At 51.3% G+C, this 17,816-nt stretch overlaps 1 protein-coding gene across 4 annotated transcripts in view; it reads left to right on the top strand.

Moving 5' to 3' along the window:
• Nucleotides 1–17,816, top strand: part of Nfkb1 (nuclear factor kappa B subunit 1) — a 78,245-nt gene that overhangs the window by 48,852 nt on the left and 11,577 nt on the right. For all 4 annotated transcript variants that reach the window (XM_010641588.2, XM_019210245.2, XM_010641589.2 and 1 more), the window contains exons 7-15: nucleotides 5,390–5,556; nucleotides 6,872–7,030; nucleotides 8,055–8,159; nucleotides 9,920–10,011; nucleotides 11,350–11,488; nucleotides 13,863–14,009; nucleotides 14,798–14,887; nucleotides 15,734–15,907; nucleotides 16,536–16,677. In XM_010641588.2, the coding sequence (XP_010639890.1) occupies nucleotides 5,390–5,556; nucleotides 6,872–7,030; nucleotides 8,055–8,159; nucleotides 9,920–10,011; nucleotides 11,350–11,488; nucleotides 13,863–14,009; nucleotides 14,798–14,887; nucleotides 15,734–15,907; nucleotides 16,536–16,677 (1,215 nt within the window). The remainder of the gene's footprint in view (nucleotides 1–5,389; nucleotides 5,557–6,871; nucleotides 7,031–8,054; nucleotides 8,160–9,919; nucleotides 10,012–11,349; nucleotides 11,489–13,862; nucleotides 14,010–14,797; nucleotides 14,888–15,733; nucleotides 15,908–16,535; nucleotides 16,678–17,816) is intronic.

Genomic DNA, 17,816 nt, shown 5'->3' with positions numbered 1-17,816 from the left:
CCTTTATTAGCTATCATAACCTTTCTTTTAAACAATTTTTTTGTTTGTTTGTTTGTTTGTTTGTGACAGGGTCTCACTATGTAGTTGAGACTGACCTGGAACTCACTATGTAGCCCAGCCTGGTCTCGAACTCACAGCGATCCTCCTGCCTCAGCCTCCCGAGTGCTGGGATTACAGGCGTGTGCCACCAAGTCTAGTTTAAACAAAATTTTTAAATGTCAATTTATGTAGAATTTACTGCAATAGTCATCCCTTAAAGTATTCATGTCTGAAGTCGTGGCAAATACTCATTGAACTCCCATAGGAGAGGCAGAGAACAGTTCTGTCACCCCAGGCTTCCTGCGTCCCTTTATAGCCCAGCAGCCTGAGAAATGTGCGTTCCCTGGCCCTCTGGTTTTCAGGACGTCCTGCAGCTGGAGGAGTTACAGAATGCAGCCTCCTGGTGCCTGGCATCAGTGGTCAATTCCTTTTAATCACTAAGTGGCCTTGTATCCACCCACCTGTCTGAAGGACACTTTGTTTCTTTCTAGCTTTTCATGGTAAAGCACCTTTTGTGTGAGCCAGGGAAGTGAAATTCAAGGAGGAAGGCTAAGGTTGTGTTTGTGTCGACAAGAAGCCACCAAGTTGTTTTCAGAGTAACTGGACCTTGTCATATTCTTATGAATTCCTATTTGTAATCCTAAATTTTTCTTTCATGTGTATTCATAATTACCTGCTCTCATTTTCTATTTCCTTATGGAAATTTTCAAATGTGTAAAAGTAGAAAAAACAGGATAATGAGCAGTGGTTGCATGCATCCCCCACCACTGACCAATCTTGATTTTTATGGATTCCCATCTAGGTATCTTTTAGCTATTGACATCAGATTAATTCCACCGTGGTAAAAGAACAATTCATATGATTTGTATCCTTTCAAATTTATTGAGATTTATTTCATGGCTCAGAATATGGTGTGTCTTAGCAATTTTTCCTTGTGCCCTTAGAAAAGCATGTCGCCCCTTATCTTATTGAGTAGATATTCCATAAATTTGTTGAGTGGAGTTGTTTGATAGAGTTGTTAAAGTCATCTACATTGTCACTGGTTTTCTGTCTACTGGCTCTGTTGATCATCTGTTTCTCCTTTGCATTCTATAAAATTTTGCTTCTATTATAAGTACTATGAGCCTCTTTTTTTTGTTTGTTTGTTTTTTTTGTTTTTTGACACAGGGGATCAAACTCAGGACCTTGCACTTGCGAGGCAGGCACGGTGCCACTGAGCTAAATTTCCGGTCCTATGAGCCTCGTTTATTAAGTGCACAAGCCTTTAGGATTCTCAGATGCTTTTGATAAATGATGCCTTTACCCTTAGGAAAATGGCCCTTCTTTATCCTTGGGGTGTTGCTTGCACTGACAACTACTCCAGCCTTCCTTCTTTAACATTAGTGGGGAACACTTTCTGTCCATCCTCTTGAGTTCTAACCTGTCTGTGCATTTATATTCAGAACAGATATACACTGCACATAGTCGACTCATACTTTTTTGTCCAGCCTGACACTGTGGGTTTTAATTGGGTGTTTAGGCCACCTGTCACCAGTGTACTTATGGCTAGGGCTGTGTTTAAGTCTCCATAGCACTTAATCCTGTTTCTGCGTGTCACATCTGTTTATTGTTCTTTCTGTCTTCTTTTTCTTTCTGTTTTGGGGTTGTTATGATTTCATTTTATCTCCCATTTGGCTTATGTCCTGTTATTTTGTCCTGGCGGTAGCAGGGATCAAAGTCAGAACCTTGAGCTTGCAAAGCAGGCTCAGTGCCACTGAGCTAAATCCCAGCCCCATCCTGTTGTATTTTTAGGCAGCTATTCAAGGGTTGACGCTATACATCTTGACCCTTTAGGTAAAGTTCCACCCGTCATGTGTTGGGTGTGAACCCTGAGACAGTACACACTCACATCCCTTCTCTAGGCCTTGTGTGTGCTGCTATGTCGTATATTTCGCATTACGTACATGGTATAAATCCTGTAGAACATTGTTTTCCATTTTGGCCTTAGTTGAGTATCTTTAGCTTTTTTTTTTTTTTTTTTTTTTTTTTTTTTTTTTTTTGTTTTTTTTTTTTTTTTTTTTTTTTTTTTTTTTTTTTTTATACCAGAGATTAAACTCGGGACCTTGTACTTGTGAGGCAGGCAGCAGAACCACTGAGCTAAATCCCTGGCCCTAGTTGAGTATCTTTTAAGGAATTTCTTTTACATTACAGAAAAGTCACATTATATCAACACACTCATCATCGTTTGCAGCGCTCCTCATCTGTCTTGTGGGTCAGGACTTTTATCTGATCTCATTTTCTCCAGCCTGAAGCGCTTACCACAGCTTTTGTTACACAGCCATCTGTCCTCCTGCACCCGGGGAGTCTCACTTCCTCTCTCACTCAGGAGTGCGTGCAGGGCAGCGAGTCCAAAGCTGGCAGTTTCCCCTGTCCTTACGTCTGCAGCGTGGCCGGCCGTCCTGGTCACCAAGGAGGGCTCCTGTCCCTCATCTCTGTTCCTCACACATCAGAGGTCTCTCTGTCCTGCAGCCTCATCACAAGTTCCCTCCGTGTCTCTAGCTTTAAGCCTGCTGATTACGAAACACTTCATGTCATCCTCTTGGTGCGTCTTGTGCTTGGGCTTCCTTGGGATTCTTGGGTCTCCAGGCTTATATTTTTACTCCATTTAAACGCTTTGTTTAAACATCCATTTGTCAAATGCTTTTCCTGATCACTCCTCTTCCTCTTCCTCTGGAACCCCAACAACACATGTATTTGGCCACCTGTGATTGCTCTAAGCTCCCTAGTGACTTCTGCTCCTTCTCTCTCTCTCTTTCTACCCAGGGATCAAACCCATGGCTCTGTGCATGCTAAGCTCACACTAATGCTGAGCTGCACGCCTCCCTCCCCACATCTTTTCTCTGCGCTCTATGTTGGGTAATTCCATTGCTACACCTGCCAGTCCACGCATCCTTTTGTCCACAGTGTCTGCTGTGTCTTCCCTCTCATCCAGCGTCTTTCTCTCATCAGAAACTGCAGTTTGTGTCTGTCCAAGTCTGCATGGGGCTTCATTATGAATTATGGCTTTCTAGTGCTTTCCATGCCTTGTAATTTTCATGGGATGGCAGACTTGTGAATTGTGGTACACAGCCGATTTTTTTTACATGTCTCTAAGTATTTTTGAGGATCGGAGAGAGTTACATGTGGGCCCGTGTGGCTCTTCTGGACCAACTGCTGAGCGTTTGTGGGAGACCAGAGGAGCCCCAGGTGTTGCTCTGATGCCGTGGTGAGGCAGTGCCTGCTCTGAGCCCTGGGAGGTTCGTGACCCTACCCACCCCTGTGTCCACGCAGGAATTGTCCTCCCGCTGCTCTGGGCTGGCTTTCTTGCCTGAACTCCAATCCCACCTGCTGAAGGCTCAGGGACACCCCCAGGGTCCGTGTCCCCTTGAGGTGCCCGCCTGTGTCCTGCCTGCCTCAGCCTCCCAGGTGTCAGTTCTGCTCTGGCTGGGGGAGGTGGCGGCCGTGCTGCCCCTCCCAGGCTGTCCAGGGCTCGGTCTGGACAGTGGCGGCGACGTTCGGCAGAGCTCTGGCTCCATACACATCCACCTGTTGCCGGGCAGTCTCCGGCACGGGACTCGCACATCCTGCAGTGCTGACCGAGCACGCACCTCGCACCGTCCGCAGCGCTGTCGCCCTCTGTCCGGAGCCAGGGCTCGGGCTGGATGCTCATCTGTCCTGCCTTCGCCTCTCCACTGTCCCTGCCCCATTTCACCTGGCTGTCCCCATTCTCCTGCTCTGGTCTCCTTCACCCACTTGTCCATTCAGCCCATTCTTGCCCCTGCTAACCTGTGCAAGCAGAGACACAGGAAGCAGAGTCCTCCAGCAGCTCACAGGCCCTGGTGACTGCTCATCCACCCACTCCTCACTCTCAGCACACCCTGGTCCTATGCTCCAGCCATCATGAAAGCCCGTGTGGTGCCACCCCGGGGCCTTTGCACTTGCTGTGTTCCTGCAGATGCTCCCCACCCAGGCATGAAATTCTTACCTCCCCTGAGCCAGGCTCCCTGTCACCTCCCCTGAGCCTTTTCTGACTTTGCCCAGGCCAGGCCTTGGCTCCATCTCTCCCACTCCTCCTTCCTACCCAGTGCTCCCTGATCATACACATTACTCTACATGTGACACTGTGTGGTCCTCGGCCTGGTGCGTGAACTCTGTCATGCTCCCTACTCCAACGTGGGCCTCGGACCCTGTGGCGCTGATGTTTGCTGAGGGAATCTCCTTGACAAAGGACGTCTGGTTCATTTGTTTGCTGTATTAACATTGCATTGCAGTTAAAACACAGATGAGTGGAGAATACACACATACTTTTGTTTGTTTGGAGACAGGGTCTTGCCATGTAGTCAACTGGCCTTCAACTCAGTGTGTAGCCCAGGCTGGCCTTGGACACACGGCGATCCTCCTGCCTTATCCTCCCGAGTGCTGGGGTTACAGGTGTGCACCACCATGCGTATAACTTTTCTTAAAACCCTTCCAGCTGCTTTATTCAGCTGATGTACTGTACTGTGTTCTCGGGATGTGCAGCCAGCATGAGATAAGAGGTTCCGTGTTCCGTTGTATGTAAATGTCCAAGCCTGAGGTTATGTAGACTTCGATGACAATCCTGGTGACATTAAAGAATCCAGATCATACGGAAAACCCGGAGGATATGCGATTCCCAGGAAGACTTTAAATGCCATCCAGAAACCCAAGAATGACCCCCCCCCAAAAAAAATCTTCCAAATAAAACGGTCCTTCTATTCTTAAAAAATGTTAGTATATATTAGAAACTTGAAATTCTTTGTATAGAATCCTATAGAAAACATCCTAAAATGAATCCAGGTAAAAGGTTCTTATTAAGATGTGTGAGTCCTGGGCCAGGGATGTAGTCCAGTGGTTCTGCCGCCTGCTTCTCAAGCTGAAGGTCCCAAGTTCAATCCCTGGTACCAAAAAAAAGAAAGAAAGAAAAAAAGAAAAAAAAAAGATGCGTGAGCCCATATCCCTCCCTCCAAAGCACAGCGTGGAAGTCTCAGAAGCACTGAAGACCCAAGGCGGGTCTGAGTTTGCCACAGGCTCATTTGGTAGCAGACCCTGGGGTGCAGCTGTTCAAAGTCTGTGTTTCTTTGGCGAATCCACTTAGAGGTTTTCAGTTTTCTGACTGCACTGTGTGCCTGGCCTGCAGAGGGTTTTGCCATGTGCCGTGTGCCGCATGTGGCACAGCTCCTGGCCTGCATCCCAAATGTTCCCTGCTGGCCGATCTGGTTGGGCCCCGAGGGCCTGGGTGCCCAGGCGTCGTAGCGAAGCCAGTGCCCCATCTGACTTGTGGCTGTTTTGCTGCTGTCGCTGTTTCCTCCAGCTTCGCCAACCTGGGCATCCTCCATGTGACAAAGAAGAAGGTGTTCGAGACCCTGGAGACTCGGATGACGGACGCATGCATCAGGGGCTACAACCCCGGGCTCCTGGTGCACCCTGACCTCGCCTACCTGCAAGCCGAGGGGGGCGGAGGTGACCGGCAGCTCACGGGTGAGTGTCAGCCCAGCCTGTGTCCCCGAGAGTCTCGGGTGGCCCCTTCCACTGGCCCTGTCCCATCTGAGCAAGAGGATAGCTGCTTCCTCATGTGCTGGCCGCTCCTGCTCCCGAAGCCCCAGTGCAGTCACACCTGTCCCAGCCTCCCTTCCCACCTGCTTGGCCCTGGCGCCATTGGTCCCAAGCGGGTGACAGGAGCGTCTCTCGGGGCTGTCCGGGCAGGTGCATCCTGACCTCTCCTCCAGCACACAGATGCATGCTGTCCTTGTGCCTGCCCCTCACTTGCTCCTTGCACCCTGTCTGTGCTTTCACATTCACCCTAAGTCCTCACACAGTCAGAACCCAGCCCAGGACCCTGTTCCCATGGAGTGCCCTAACCCTCGCACTGTCCTGTCTCCTCCTGCCCTCTGTCACCTGGCCGTGGTCCAGCCACTCTCTGCACCCCTGATCCTGCTCGCCCCTTGCTTCATTTGTAGCCATCTCCTCCCACGTCCAGTCCCATCTGCACCCTAGGGCTGGGCGGATCCTCCCGAACCTGCTCTCCCCAATGCCAGGGTCCACATTCCCTACAAAATCCAGTTCTGTAGCTGGCACTGGGCCTCCTGGGAGCTGGAATGCATCTCTGGTCTGGTCCCCAGAAGCACCCCGACTTACTTCTCCCAGTCCTGCACACTCTCCTGTTCCTTCCACACATCCAAACTCCACCATCCCTGTGTCTCTGAGGGGACCCTCTTCCTGCTCCAGAGCAGCTGGCCCTACCTCCTGCAGACCCCTTCACTTACCCTGGGGTCCCCGCTAGGACTCAGCACTTGAAATGTGACTGTTTAGGATACAGAAACTCGCCATGACCCTGTCCAGCAGCCTGAGAAAACCCGGGGGGAATGGAAGAGTCTAACATGGCACAGTCACCTGGGTCCTTCCAAGCCCACTTTGAGCCCTGTGAGGGTGCCATGGGGACACGGGGCTGTGCTCTAGGCATTTGGCGTGGCCCTTCTCACACCTTCAATGTCGCGGACACGAGGTGGCTGCTCTCCCGGCCCTGCCATGTCCTCTCGCCTTGATTACGCTCTCTGGCAGGGACAGAGGAGGCAGCCAGATACCCGGGACAGTTTTACCAAAATCCAGAAAAATGCAGGATACCGTCCTTGGATACCTTTAACTGTGGCTGGTATCGAGGGAATGATTTTGTAAAGAATCTTAGCAACAGTACAGAAGTTCAAAAGAGCAGCAGTGGGTTTTTAAATTGATCTCTCCGTACCAACGTGCACGTTAAACGCTCTCCTTCCTGCCTCCGCGGGCACCGGCCCTGCAGACCGGGAGAAGGAGTTGATCCGCCAGGCCGCGCTGCAGCAGACCAAGGAGATGGACCTGAGCGTCGTGCGGCTCATGTTCACCGCCTTCCTGCCCGACAGCACCGGCAGCTTCACTCGCCGCCTGGAGCCCGTGGTGTCCGACGCCATCTACGACAGCAGTGAGTACCTTGGCACCTCGGCGCCGGCTCGGTGGAGACGGGCTCCGGGTCTCACCTGCAGCTCCAAACCTCCGCCAGGAAGGGTCGGCACCTTGGGCGGGACCGGTTTCTCGGGTTTCTCATGGGGACCCCGAAGGGAGGCTGCTGAAGGGAAACTGTGCTCTCCCCTCGTTCCCACGTGGGAGCCGCTTTAAAAGTCAGGAACGTCAGGCTCCTGAGCGCCTGCTTAGACGGCACAGGACTGGCAAATCCTCTCCGAGAACAGTTCCTCGACCTTCCTCAGAGTTTACCCTGGTTTATTCATTGGTAGCCGTGGCTCATATTCACCAGGTGTTTCCAGAGAGCCAGCGGGTGTAGTATTTGGGCTCACTGAATACTCATAGAATTTGCTGTAAGTAGACTACTCCAGGGGTTGGAGTGTCACAGCTAACGGATTTAATTTAAACAGCTTTGAAGGGAAGAGAAAGGTTTATAAAATGATGCTGACCCATATGCCACAGATCGCCTGCAACTGCAGCTGTTGGAGTAGAAAAAGGAAGCTTGGTACTATTTCCACGTGAAACTTTTAGCCCTTAACCACACGAATCCTGATTTAGTTTGAGGAAAAGAAATAAAACATGTCCATTTTTCTTTATACAATAAAAACTAAGTAGTTTCAGAACATGGTGCTTCTCCTAAATTGTTTAGGATTCTTCTCCGTGGCACAGCGTTAGCATGGGAATGAGTTTGGAGCTAAATCCTTGACCTGACTGAAATTCCAGAAACCCATTGGCTTGGTTCCTGAAATGTCAGGGAAGCTCCTGCTCCCTCTGTGTCCCCCTCTCCTCTGGTTAGAGGGAGAAACAAATGCCACGCCTTCCTGCCCCCCACCCTTCCTCACCCTTCTTGGTGATACAGTGGCTCCATTAGCAACATTTTTGTTCCATTTGTTTCTCTGCTAAAGCACCGAGTGGGGAGTGTGTGGGGCGGGGAAGGCTGAGGACTGACCTGGACCTGGGCCTGTACTGTTTTCTCCTTTGAACAGAGGCCCCCAATGCGTCCAACTTGAAAATCGTGAGAATGGACAGGACCGCTGGCTGCGTGACTGGGGGGGAGGAGATTTACCTCCTGTGTGACAAGGTTCAGAAAGGTAAGGACACTGGTCCAGGACGCAGAGGCCAACTCCTGCAGTCTCTGGGTCACCGCTCAGCGGCCATCAGGAGCGTCCCCTTCCGCCACCGACACCTTCTCCAGCTGTGAACTGTCTGTGTCATTTTGTACAACCCCAACCATATAATTCATCTTAAATTTCCCACAGAAATAAGGAGATAAGAAAACAGTGATAATTATAACTAGCAATCACCTGTGTTTCTTTACCTTCTGCTTTTTCTGTGCTCTGTTAAACAAGTGAATGAGTAACAGCCCACGGCACATACACAGAATTGGTGACAGGCCTGTGTCATGTAAACTTGTTGATTCTGTTCACTTTGCAGTGCTTTCTCGTAGCACTGAGAGCTTCTCCAGCCACTTCCATGGCCACTGTGAGGCCAGTTGGAGAAAGAGTCAGGACACGAAGCCCTCAGAGCATGTTCCTCTTTCTTGGGCAAGCTTCTTGGCCCCTTATTCTCATTAGAGCCATTAGAAGATCCACAGATTGGTGAAAACGAAAGATATTATGTTACTTTCTCAACCTTCACTCTTTCTTTTTTAAATAAGATGATAAATGTAAAGTACAGTATAATGAACGTCTGTTTACTGCAAAGTAGGCAATTTTCAAGTGAAGCAGACACAGCCCTGGCAAATCAGCCTTAAGTAAAGGTAGCATAGCTTTAAAATAACTTTCAGTAGAGGGTCAGTGCTCCAAGACAGGAAGTCAGGAAAAAGTGGGATGTGACTGTGAAGGGAATATGCACTCTTTCTCTAAACAATGTGACCACTGATGCCCTCTGCTTCCGGCCTTCTCCTGCCCACCCTCCTGAGCAGTACTCATTTCGGGGCTGAGTTGCTTTCATTTGCATTAATTGTCATCACTACTGGTCTAGCGCAGAAGTTTCATCCTTGGCTTAAACAATCTGAAAAACTACAGGTGAAGAAAGACGCTTGTCTAACCCTCTCCTAAAATGGAAATTCGTGTGTCATTTTATCGGGCAATGGTGTCTTTTCTGTGAAAGGAGAAGTGAAGCCAGGGGGTTGCCAACCTGAGTTACGCAGCCCTAATTCTGCAGAAATAAAGAACTCTTGGGTTCCAAGTGAACTGACTGCGTAGTATTTTGGCCAATTCCTCAAGGGGGACGGAGGAAATGTTATGGGAGGCAGCGGGGTGGAGTACGCAAGCACTGGGGCTCTGAAACCTGGGGTGTGTGTTCCAATCCTCACTTCTCTTTGCACTGGCTGTTCAGTCCTAGATAAGTTACTGGAGAAACTCTTTGGACCCCAGTTTCTCTTCCACAAAGTGAGGATAATAGGACACCTACCTCCCAGGGTCGTGGTGAGGATAAAATGAGTTTATATTTCCATAGAAAGTAGTTGGGACGCATCTGCCCTCACGTAAGCCCCGTGTGAGCTAACTGCTGTGTGCAGCTATACATTGAGGAGCCCCTCATCCGGGGCTCTAGTACTCCTCCTGGGGCCTCAGGAATGGAGAGGAGGGCAGGTTCAGCACTGAACAAGAGAAAGCTCAGGTTGTTGACCAGTTAACCCTAAGATTCTGCCAACGGAAGTGAAACTTACGGCCTATCCCTGTGGTGAGGAACATTTTAAAACCGTGATTTGTATAAATTACAAATGTTCAATCTACTATACTGATTATTTTTAAGAAACAGGAGAGTCCAGTAGGTAGAACCCTGAGCCAGCCTGTCTTTACATCCTGTCCCACTGTGCACAGTGACCTACCTGCTTGTAACTTTGCAGATGACATCCAGATCCGGTTCTATGAAGAGGAGGAAAACGGAGGCATTTGGGAAGGATTTGGAGACTTTTCCCCCACCGATGTTCACAGACAAGTAAGAGATCATCCTCGTCTTGTACATTTCGCTTTGTTGAAATTCAGTCCTTATTTTCTGCCTATGAAAACCAAAAACATCAGAAGTGCATACTCAACATCCATTAAACAGTACTACGCTGAGGACTTCCGCAGGCCATCTAGAAATCTTTCCCACCGTCAAACTGCAGGCCAGGTTCTCCTGGACCGTGGGGCTGAGAGGCTGGTGGGACATTTCGTTTGGGCCCTGGTCCTGCGTCCCTAGGGCGGTGCCTTTCCAGGAAAGCCTGCTAGGTGTTCCGTGGAAGCAGCTGTGTGGAGGCCCATCAGGGAGTAGTCCCTGGACAGTGTAGAAAGGAGGGGGCTTCTCTGATACATCAGGACCCCCCAGTGACAGCCGACGGTGTGACCGGGAGATGAAAATGCTGACCCTCCCTCTTCACGATGACTCTCCTTCTTGTGAATGATTGAGAAACACTGTTGTCATAAAAAAAACAAAAAATGAGAACAATTCAAATGCTGATCAATAAGCAACCAGTTTGGCAAATCGCGATGTATCTAAGATACCACACAGTTCTGGTACTCTCTGAACTCACCCAGGGAGATCTCACAGGTACAACACTGAGAACTTTAGAAGATGCATTGAAAACAGCATGAGTGTGAACATGATGCTTTGTTCACAGAGAAACCAGAGGGGGTGTAGCAAACTAATGTCAGAGTCTGTGGGGCTAGGGCTGGCAGGCTTCGGGGCCCGTGGATTCGGGGCACTGGGGGCTAGGAGAGGTGCCCGTGTACACCGTTCTGTTTACCTTTTGTGTAGTTTACTAAATCCGGGCCCCTGGGAGTAGCTTACATAGTAAGAAATAAGCCCAGCTAACACATGGTGAATTGCCTAACTGTCCCAGCACTGCAGGGATGAAATAGCGGGGAACCCTGTAGCAGGTTTAGCTTATTCTGCTCAGCTAGGAAAGCAAGTACCCGGCTGCTTCTTTCTGTCCACACCCAGCCTTTTGGACATTGCTAGAAGTGGTCTTGCAGGCTTCTGAGGCTGATTTGAAAGAGGAGAAACAAGCGTATGCAGGGAATTTTGTATGTGTGATAATTGCACCTGGAAGACGATCGAAATATTGGACATGTGAAGCAACAGAGATGCGGGGGCCTGGGCACAGTGGGCTTCCCCTCCACGGCGGAGGTGTCCTGGAAGTGGGTGGGTGTGGGATGCTGAGCTGGGAACGTCCTCGGGGGCCGTGCTCTCATAGCACACTGCAAGCATTGGGTATAAATAAAAACCCAGGGAATGGCAGCATTTCCCCCAGAAACACCACAGCCCAACACCCACGTGTGTCTTTGTGTCCTGCAGTTTGCCATCGTCTTCAAAACCCCAAAGTATAAAGACATCAACATCACCAAGCCGGCTTCTGTGTTTGTCCAGCTTCGGAGGAAGTCAGATTTGGAAACCAGCGAGCCTAAGCCTTTCCTCTACTACCCGGAAATCAAAGGTAATAGGTGGCTCAGGCTCTTGTGTTTCTTCTGCTGTGAGGATGCATTGATCTGGGGTCTGCAGGTCACCTCCTGAACAGTTTCCTGGGAATCAGTCAATCCATGGCCTGTATTTTCAGAGAAGAGACAGTAATACACTAACTCGTGGTCATGGAATTACTCCAGGCCTCTAAAAATAATCTTATCTCCGCCAAACTTGTATTTAAACCCTGGTGTCTCCCAATATGAAAATCTAGCATTTCCTGAGTAATTCGGGTTTAGGCAGCACAGATGAAGCCTGAGGGTCGCTGCTTGGGCGAAGAGCCCAGCCGGTCAGCAGTGTGTCACTGGCGTCGCTGGTGACCTCGTGATGTGGCCCCAGGCAGATCGGGAGGCCGAGCAGGGCTTGGGGGGTGTGCACAGCAGCTAGGGTTCCACATGGGTCATGGAGGGGCCGGGTTCACTTCCCAGAGCCGGGATCTGTGACACAAGTGCCCCACAGGACAGGGAGGAAGAGCAGGACCAGGGAGAGAGCACAGTGTAAAGCACGGCAGGCCACATCTTGCTCCTATGGGAAGGTCCTGTGGCTCCCAGGGGCCCGCAGAGGCCAGAGCAGACTGGAGGGGGAGGGGGAGAATCAGCCACATCTGGGGCTGAGACACAGCAGGCACCAATTGGATCAGTGCTTCAAGGTGTGTCCTTATCCAAGCCCACTGACCCCAAGGAGTCCAGGACAGAGCTGTGCTTTGCCATAGTGACTGTTTCTGTGACCGGCCTTGGGTGTCACCTGCAGCAGCCCCTGCCTTAGGGGACCCCTGTTGGGCAGAAGCACTGGAAGATGCTCCTGAGAGCCAGCTGTCCTCCTGGGCATGACTTCCCTGTGGCCGGGTCAGGTGTGGGAACACCCGCCCCTCTGCTGGCATCTCCTGGAAACCCCAGTGTGTTGGCCATGGGTGCTGCTGGGCATGGGCAGTCACCCTGCCCTTCCCAGTCTTTCCCACCTCCTCTCACTTCCGCCTTCGAGCTGCCTGAGGTCTTGTGGGTGCCCAGAGCCTCACACTGGGCTACAACCCCAGCCCTTTTTAGTTTTTACTTCGAGACAGGCTCTCACTAAGTTGCCCAGGCTGGGCTCTTATTTATAATCCTCCTGCCTCAGCCTGCCAGAGTGCTGGGATGGCAGGCGTGCACCATACTCCCAGCTGTGATTTGTATTTCTACAGTGAACTGAGATTCTATGGGAGAATAATGTTATATGTGCAGTGAGCTCAGCTTTTGATTAGCCATGGCATAACCAGTGGGAAAATGTTACACATCTGGTCACCCTGCAGCCCTCTCTCCAGCCTCAGGCTGACCTGCACCAACACGGGGTTACAAACAAAACAGGATCCTTCTGAACATAGTGACAGAAACCGACATTGAACAATCAGAAACAGGACAGTTGTTAAGCACCGAGCCCCTGACTGAAATAAGAATACCACATTGACTGTTTAATATAAATAAAACATCTCCTTCACCCAGAAGAGGGAAGGGAGAAAATGAAACACAGGATAGGAAAATCACAGAAAAGAAAGGGAAACAGAGACAAGCAGGAACATGCAGCAGACTACAGAGGCAGTAACAGAACTCAGACAGGACACCGTCTCCACCATATTAGTGATTTTTATGGACCACGTGGCCAGCACCAGCTGTCAGCACCATCCTACCCAGCACTGACTCATTGGCAGGTCCTGAGCACAGGTGACCATCTGTACATGCCACTCCTGTGTCCAGGGACAGTCAGCTCTCCTAGTGGAGCGTGGAAACCTTACACCCCCAGGGTGGTCCCACGGTCACCACCCAGAAATTACGGCACTCATCTCTGCAGAGCCCATCAGCACCGGGGCCCTCTCTCCTCCACTTCCTGTCCTCCACTTCCTGTCCTCCACTTCCTGTCTTCCACTTCCTGTTCTCCACTTCCTGTCTGCTGGCTCCTCCGCCTGCCCTCCCTGTCCATGGATCAGCACCTCACCTTTACCCTGTTACCATGAGGGACGGCCATCCCTTCAGGCTCTTCCCCACCAGCTGACACAGTGTCGTGATTCTCTCTGTTCTCGCTTGTAACTCCCTATGGATGCACCGGAAATGTTGGCCGATTAGGAGGAGGGGTTTGTGTGACCGAGTGCCAGTAACCCTTTCTGTCCCTCGTCTCAGCCTGACCTCATGCTGCCTACATCCAACTTGGGCCCAGGGAGCTGTTTGGTCCATTGGAGTAAAGGTGGCCCCTCTCTCCCTCCTGCCTGCTCCTTTGCGTGATGATGTACTATTACCCCGAGGATCAGGAGCCTGTGTGTAGCTGCTGCTGGAACCGAATCCATCTTTCCGTCTTTCCTCCCGCCCCCCTTGCTGTGCATGCAGATAAAGAGGAAGTGCAGAGGAAGAGGCAGAAGCTGATGCCCAACTTCTCGGACAGTTTCGGCGGTGGTGGCGGCGCAGGCGCAGGAGGCGGAGCCATGTTCGGAGGCGGCAGTGGTGGAGCAGGAGGCACGGGCAGCGCCGGACCAGGTACCCGAGGGGGAGCGCTTCCGGGTGGACAGGGCACCGCTGTCCTGCTGGGGGTCTCCAGCACCGCTGCGGGTGCAGTGGCGACGACATCACTAGATAGGAGGTCTCAGGCACTTTAACGCCTCCCTACAAACGTTCTTTTGTCTTTCAGACGTGCACATTCATTTTACAGTACGGTAGCAGCCTTCCTCGTGTGTCACTCTCAGTGGCTTCAGTTACTGTGGTCAACTCCTGTCTAAAAATACCAGTGGTTGCCTTGACTCCTTAGAGGGAGAAACCACAGTCACAGGAGTCTTGTTACAGAATTTCATTATAATTGTCCTGTTTTATTAGTAGTTATATCTCTCCCTCTGCCTAATTTACAAATTAAACCGCATCACAGGTGTGTGTGTGTCCAGTGTAGCGCATGAGGAGTTCTATAAGCTTGTGTCTCCACACGTCCCCAGAAGTCGCGGGACAAGGACCCGGTGGGGGAGGAGGGGCACAGATGGTTCCAGACCCTGGAAGAAGAGGAAGAGCCACCCAAGGCCTATTATCCAGGAAACACCTTTCTACGTATTTTGGTATAGCCAGGCGCGGTGGTACACACCTGGAATCCCAGCATTCGGGAGGCTGAGGCAGGAGGATCACTGGGAGTTCAGGGCCAGCCTGACTTGACTCAGCTTAGCTCTGCTGGTGTGGATGTCTGGTCATCCTGTGTCCCCTCAGCGTGTCTGACTGGCCCTAGGATCTGCAGACCTTGGCTTAAAGTGTCCCCGAGGCCCCATTTATTTTCCTTGCCATTTCAGGGTACGGCTTCCCACACTATGGCTTTCCCACGTACGGCGGGGTCACCTTCCACCCCGGCACCACGAAGTCCAGCGCTGGCCTGAAGCATGGTGAGTAGCACCTTGTGAGTGCCAGGGGCTCCTCTTCCCTGTCTTGACTGTAGTCTTTTCTCCTTTTTTTACACTGGACTTTGCTTTGCAGCCTGCAGCAGGGCCACACTTGGTTCCATAGGTAGCACAGACCCCCCGCTGGGGTCTCCGTGCATGCTGTGTAAGGAGGACACTGCGCCTCCCTCAGAAGCACTTGTGTACTTGCCAGAGTCAGCGGCAGAACCAGGATTTGAACCTGGTCTGCCTGCAAACCTGGGAAGATCCATCAGACGACACAGTTGGACCGGAAACGGTCAGCAAATGGCCAAATGCACACCCAAGAGTGCAAATTGAGACCACGTCGCTTCAGCTGTCTTGTTCGCTAGCATGAAGGGAAAATCAGTGCTCTGCTTTCAAGAATTTTAAAAATTTCACTTCCCTCCCATACACAGAAGAGCTTTATTTCAATTTCATTGTCCTCTTTTACAATTAAATGACACTTAAGTTTTAGAAGTAAAGTAAAAATGTATAGAAGTGAGCACTTAAAATAGTCCGGGGGAGGGGTGGTGGCACACGCCTGTAAACTCATCACTGGGGAGGCTGAGGCAGGAGAATCGCCAGGAGTTCAAGGCCAGTCTGGGCTACATAGTGAGACCCTGTCTCAAAAAATAGATAAATAAATAAATATCCCCCAAAGTGTGTTAGTTATGACCTGAAATGTTTTAGAAGAATTATAAATCAATATTTTTATTTTTCCCTCTGCAGTAAACTCTCCCCTTGCCCTTTCATGACCTTCTTGCCAACAGCACATTTTAACTTAATTAGGAGACTTGATGAGAAGCAGCTGATGTTTTCCCTTTCTCTCAGAAACCGTAAACACTGAAAGTGACCGTGACCCTGCAGGCTGTGAGGCCTGCGAAGATGGGGAGGTGACGACAGCCGCGGAGCCCAAGGAGGACACAGGGGCACCCAGCCCCGGGACCCACGGGGCGCCGCTGACGTGCGCCGTGCGGAGAGAGGAGGAGGCTGCGAGGCTTCCGGGTGCGGAGTCCTAGGGGTGCGCTGCCCGGGGGCGGGAGGGCCCGGCGCACACACAGAAGCCGTGTGCAGAAAGCAGTTCCCCTTGTGTCCGCCTCTGTCCAGGCCTGCTGAGTGCAGCGATTTCCACGACCCACGCGCGTCTGCGTGAGGAGCGGGGCCTCCCAGGGCACAGACAGCAGAGCATTTCCACGTCCACTCTGTTTCTTTCTTGGACATTACAATTCCCATTCCGTGGCTTTCAGAGCCAGACCACTGGGACACCAAATGTCCGATTGAAAGCTGTCCGCCTGGGGCAGGGAGGGGTGTTTCTTGACTGACTACATAATTGTTAGATTCCAGTGAGGAGGGATTTACCAAGAGATCAGTTATTTAAAATCATGGCGATATCCAGTTATCATTGATTGGGGATTGATTGTTCCCCTTAAAATAGTGAACAGGGATCCATTTCTGGAATTCCGCTTGCGAGGTGTAGACGAGCTGTTTTAGATCAATCCCTGGCGCTGATTTCCAGTCAGCCATGTGGACACAAAGCCCCCGGAGGAGGACTGGTACCTGCAGGGGTGTCGCTGTCAGGACCAGAGCTCTGCCCCAGTGGGGACCTGGCTGTGACTATGGCCCTGCCTTGCAGATGACCTCTTCCTGGAGAAGGCCCTGCAGCTCGCCAAGCGCCATGCCAACGCCCTCTTCGACTACGCGGTCACAGGGGACGTGAAGATGCTGCTGGCTGTCCAGCGCCATCTCACTGTAGTGCAGGATGAGAACGGCGACAGGTAAGGAGGCTTCCAGGGTCGAGGGAAGTCTTAGGAGTGATTGATAAATACGGCAAATGTTTAAGTAAAAGACACGTTGCCATGAATCCCCCTCAAAATACTCCTGTCCCTCCTGGCACTGGTCCCACCATCCTCGCCACTTTCTGCAGCAGCTCTGGAGTCCTCTTTCCTGAGGGTCTTTCATTGGTCTGTGGTGGCTGCCTCCCTGTCCTGAATCCATTCAAAACGTTTCCCTTTTGTGGTCACTTTGACTTCGGAGAAGAACCAGAAGTCTCACAGTGCCAGATCTGGTGACTGAGGTGGACAAGGACACAGCTTCATGTTTCTATGACACTGCCTTTCTGGTGGGCCGTGCTCAGCAATGGCAGCATTCACCGGATTTTCGACCACATCGGCCTCTGTTAGGGTCACACACCCTGCCCCACTCCTGCAAGTGCTCAGTGCATCCGCAGAGCCACCTGCCTCCTTTCTAAAAAGGTCTCTTCATCCTTTCATTGTGACTTCTAAAGCCATCTCAAAGGCCTATAAAAATAACAAGGAACAGGGGCCTCGGATTCCAGGCTTATCTACGACCTTCCAAGAATAGCGCACATACAGCGCAGCCTTTTCTTTGCCTGAGCTCCTGGTGCTGTGTTCTAAGTAAACAACAGAAGCCCACACGGTGGAAAGGGCGGGCCTGGGGACTCAAGCAGAGACCTTCATTCTCGGCCCTCACAGCATAACTGAGGTCATGGGGAGGGAGGCCAGTGGCTTGTGCAAGTGCCACAAAGAGCAGAAGGTGCGCTGAGGGCTCAGTAATCCAGGCGGTGATCTACAGTGTGACCACAAGGAACAGCTTAACCCAGAGGGACAGCAGCGTTTCCGGTGACGGTTCTGGGGCCCGTGGAGTCGATGCATCCCAGGAAGATGAGCACGCACACGTTAGCTGTGTGCCGATGTCCAGGGGCCCAGGCTCGTGTGGATACATGGAGGGGAAGCACATCGGTGGGACCTGGACACCCTGACAGGCTGACAGGGATGATCTGAGTCCTGTGGTCATTCCTCAGGCAGAAGACAAGCGAGAGCAGGTCCGGTCTCAGCCGGGGAAGTTTCCCAAGGGCGTGGGCCTGGGGAGGAGGGCAGCTTCTGCTAAGAGTTGC

This window comes from Fukomys damarensis, unplaced genomic scaffold, assembly GCF_012274545.1.
Source record: "Fukomys damarensis isolate Sample0158 unplaced genomic scaffold, DMR_v1.0_HiC HiC_scaffold_25, whole genome shotgun sequence".
NCBI classification, from domain to species: domain Eukaryota; kingdom Metazoa; phylum Chordata; class Mammalia; order Rodentia; family Bathyergidae; genus Fukomys; species Fukomys damarensis.
This window is presented reverse-complemented; position numbering and strand designations above follow the sequence as displayed.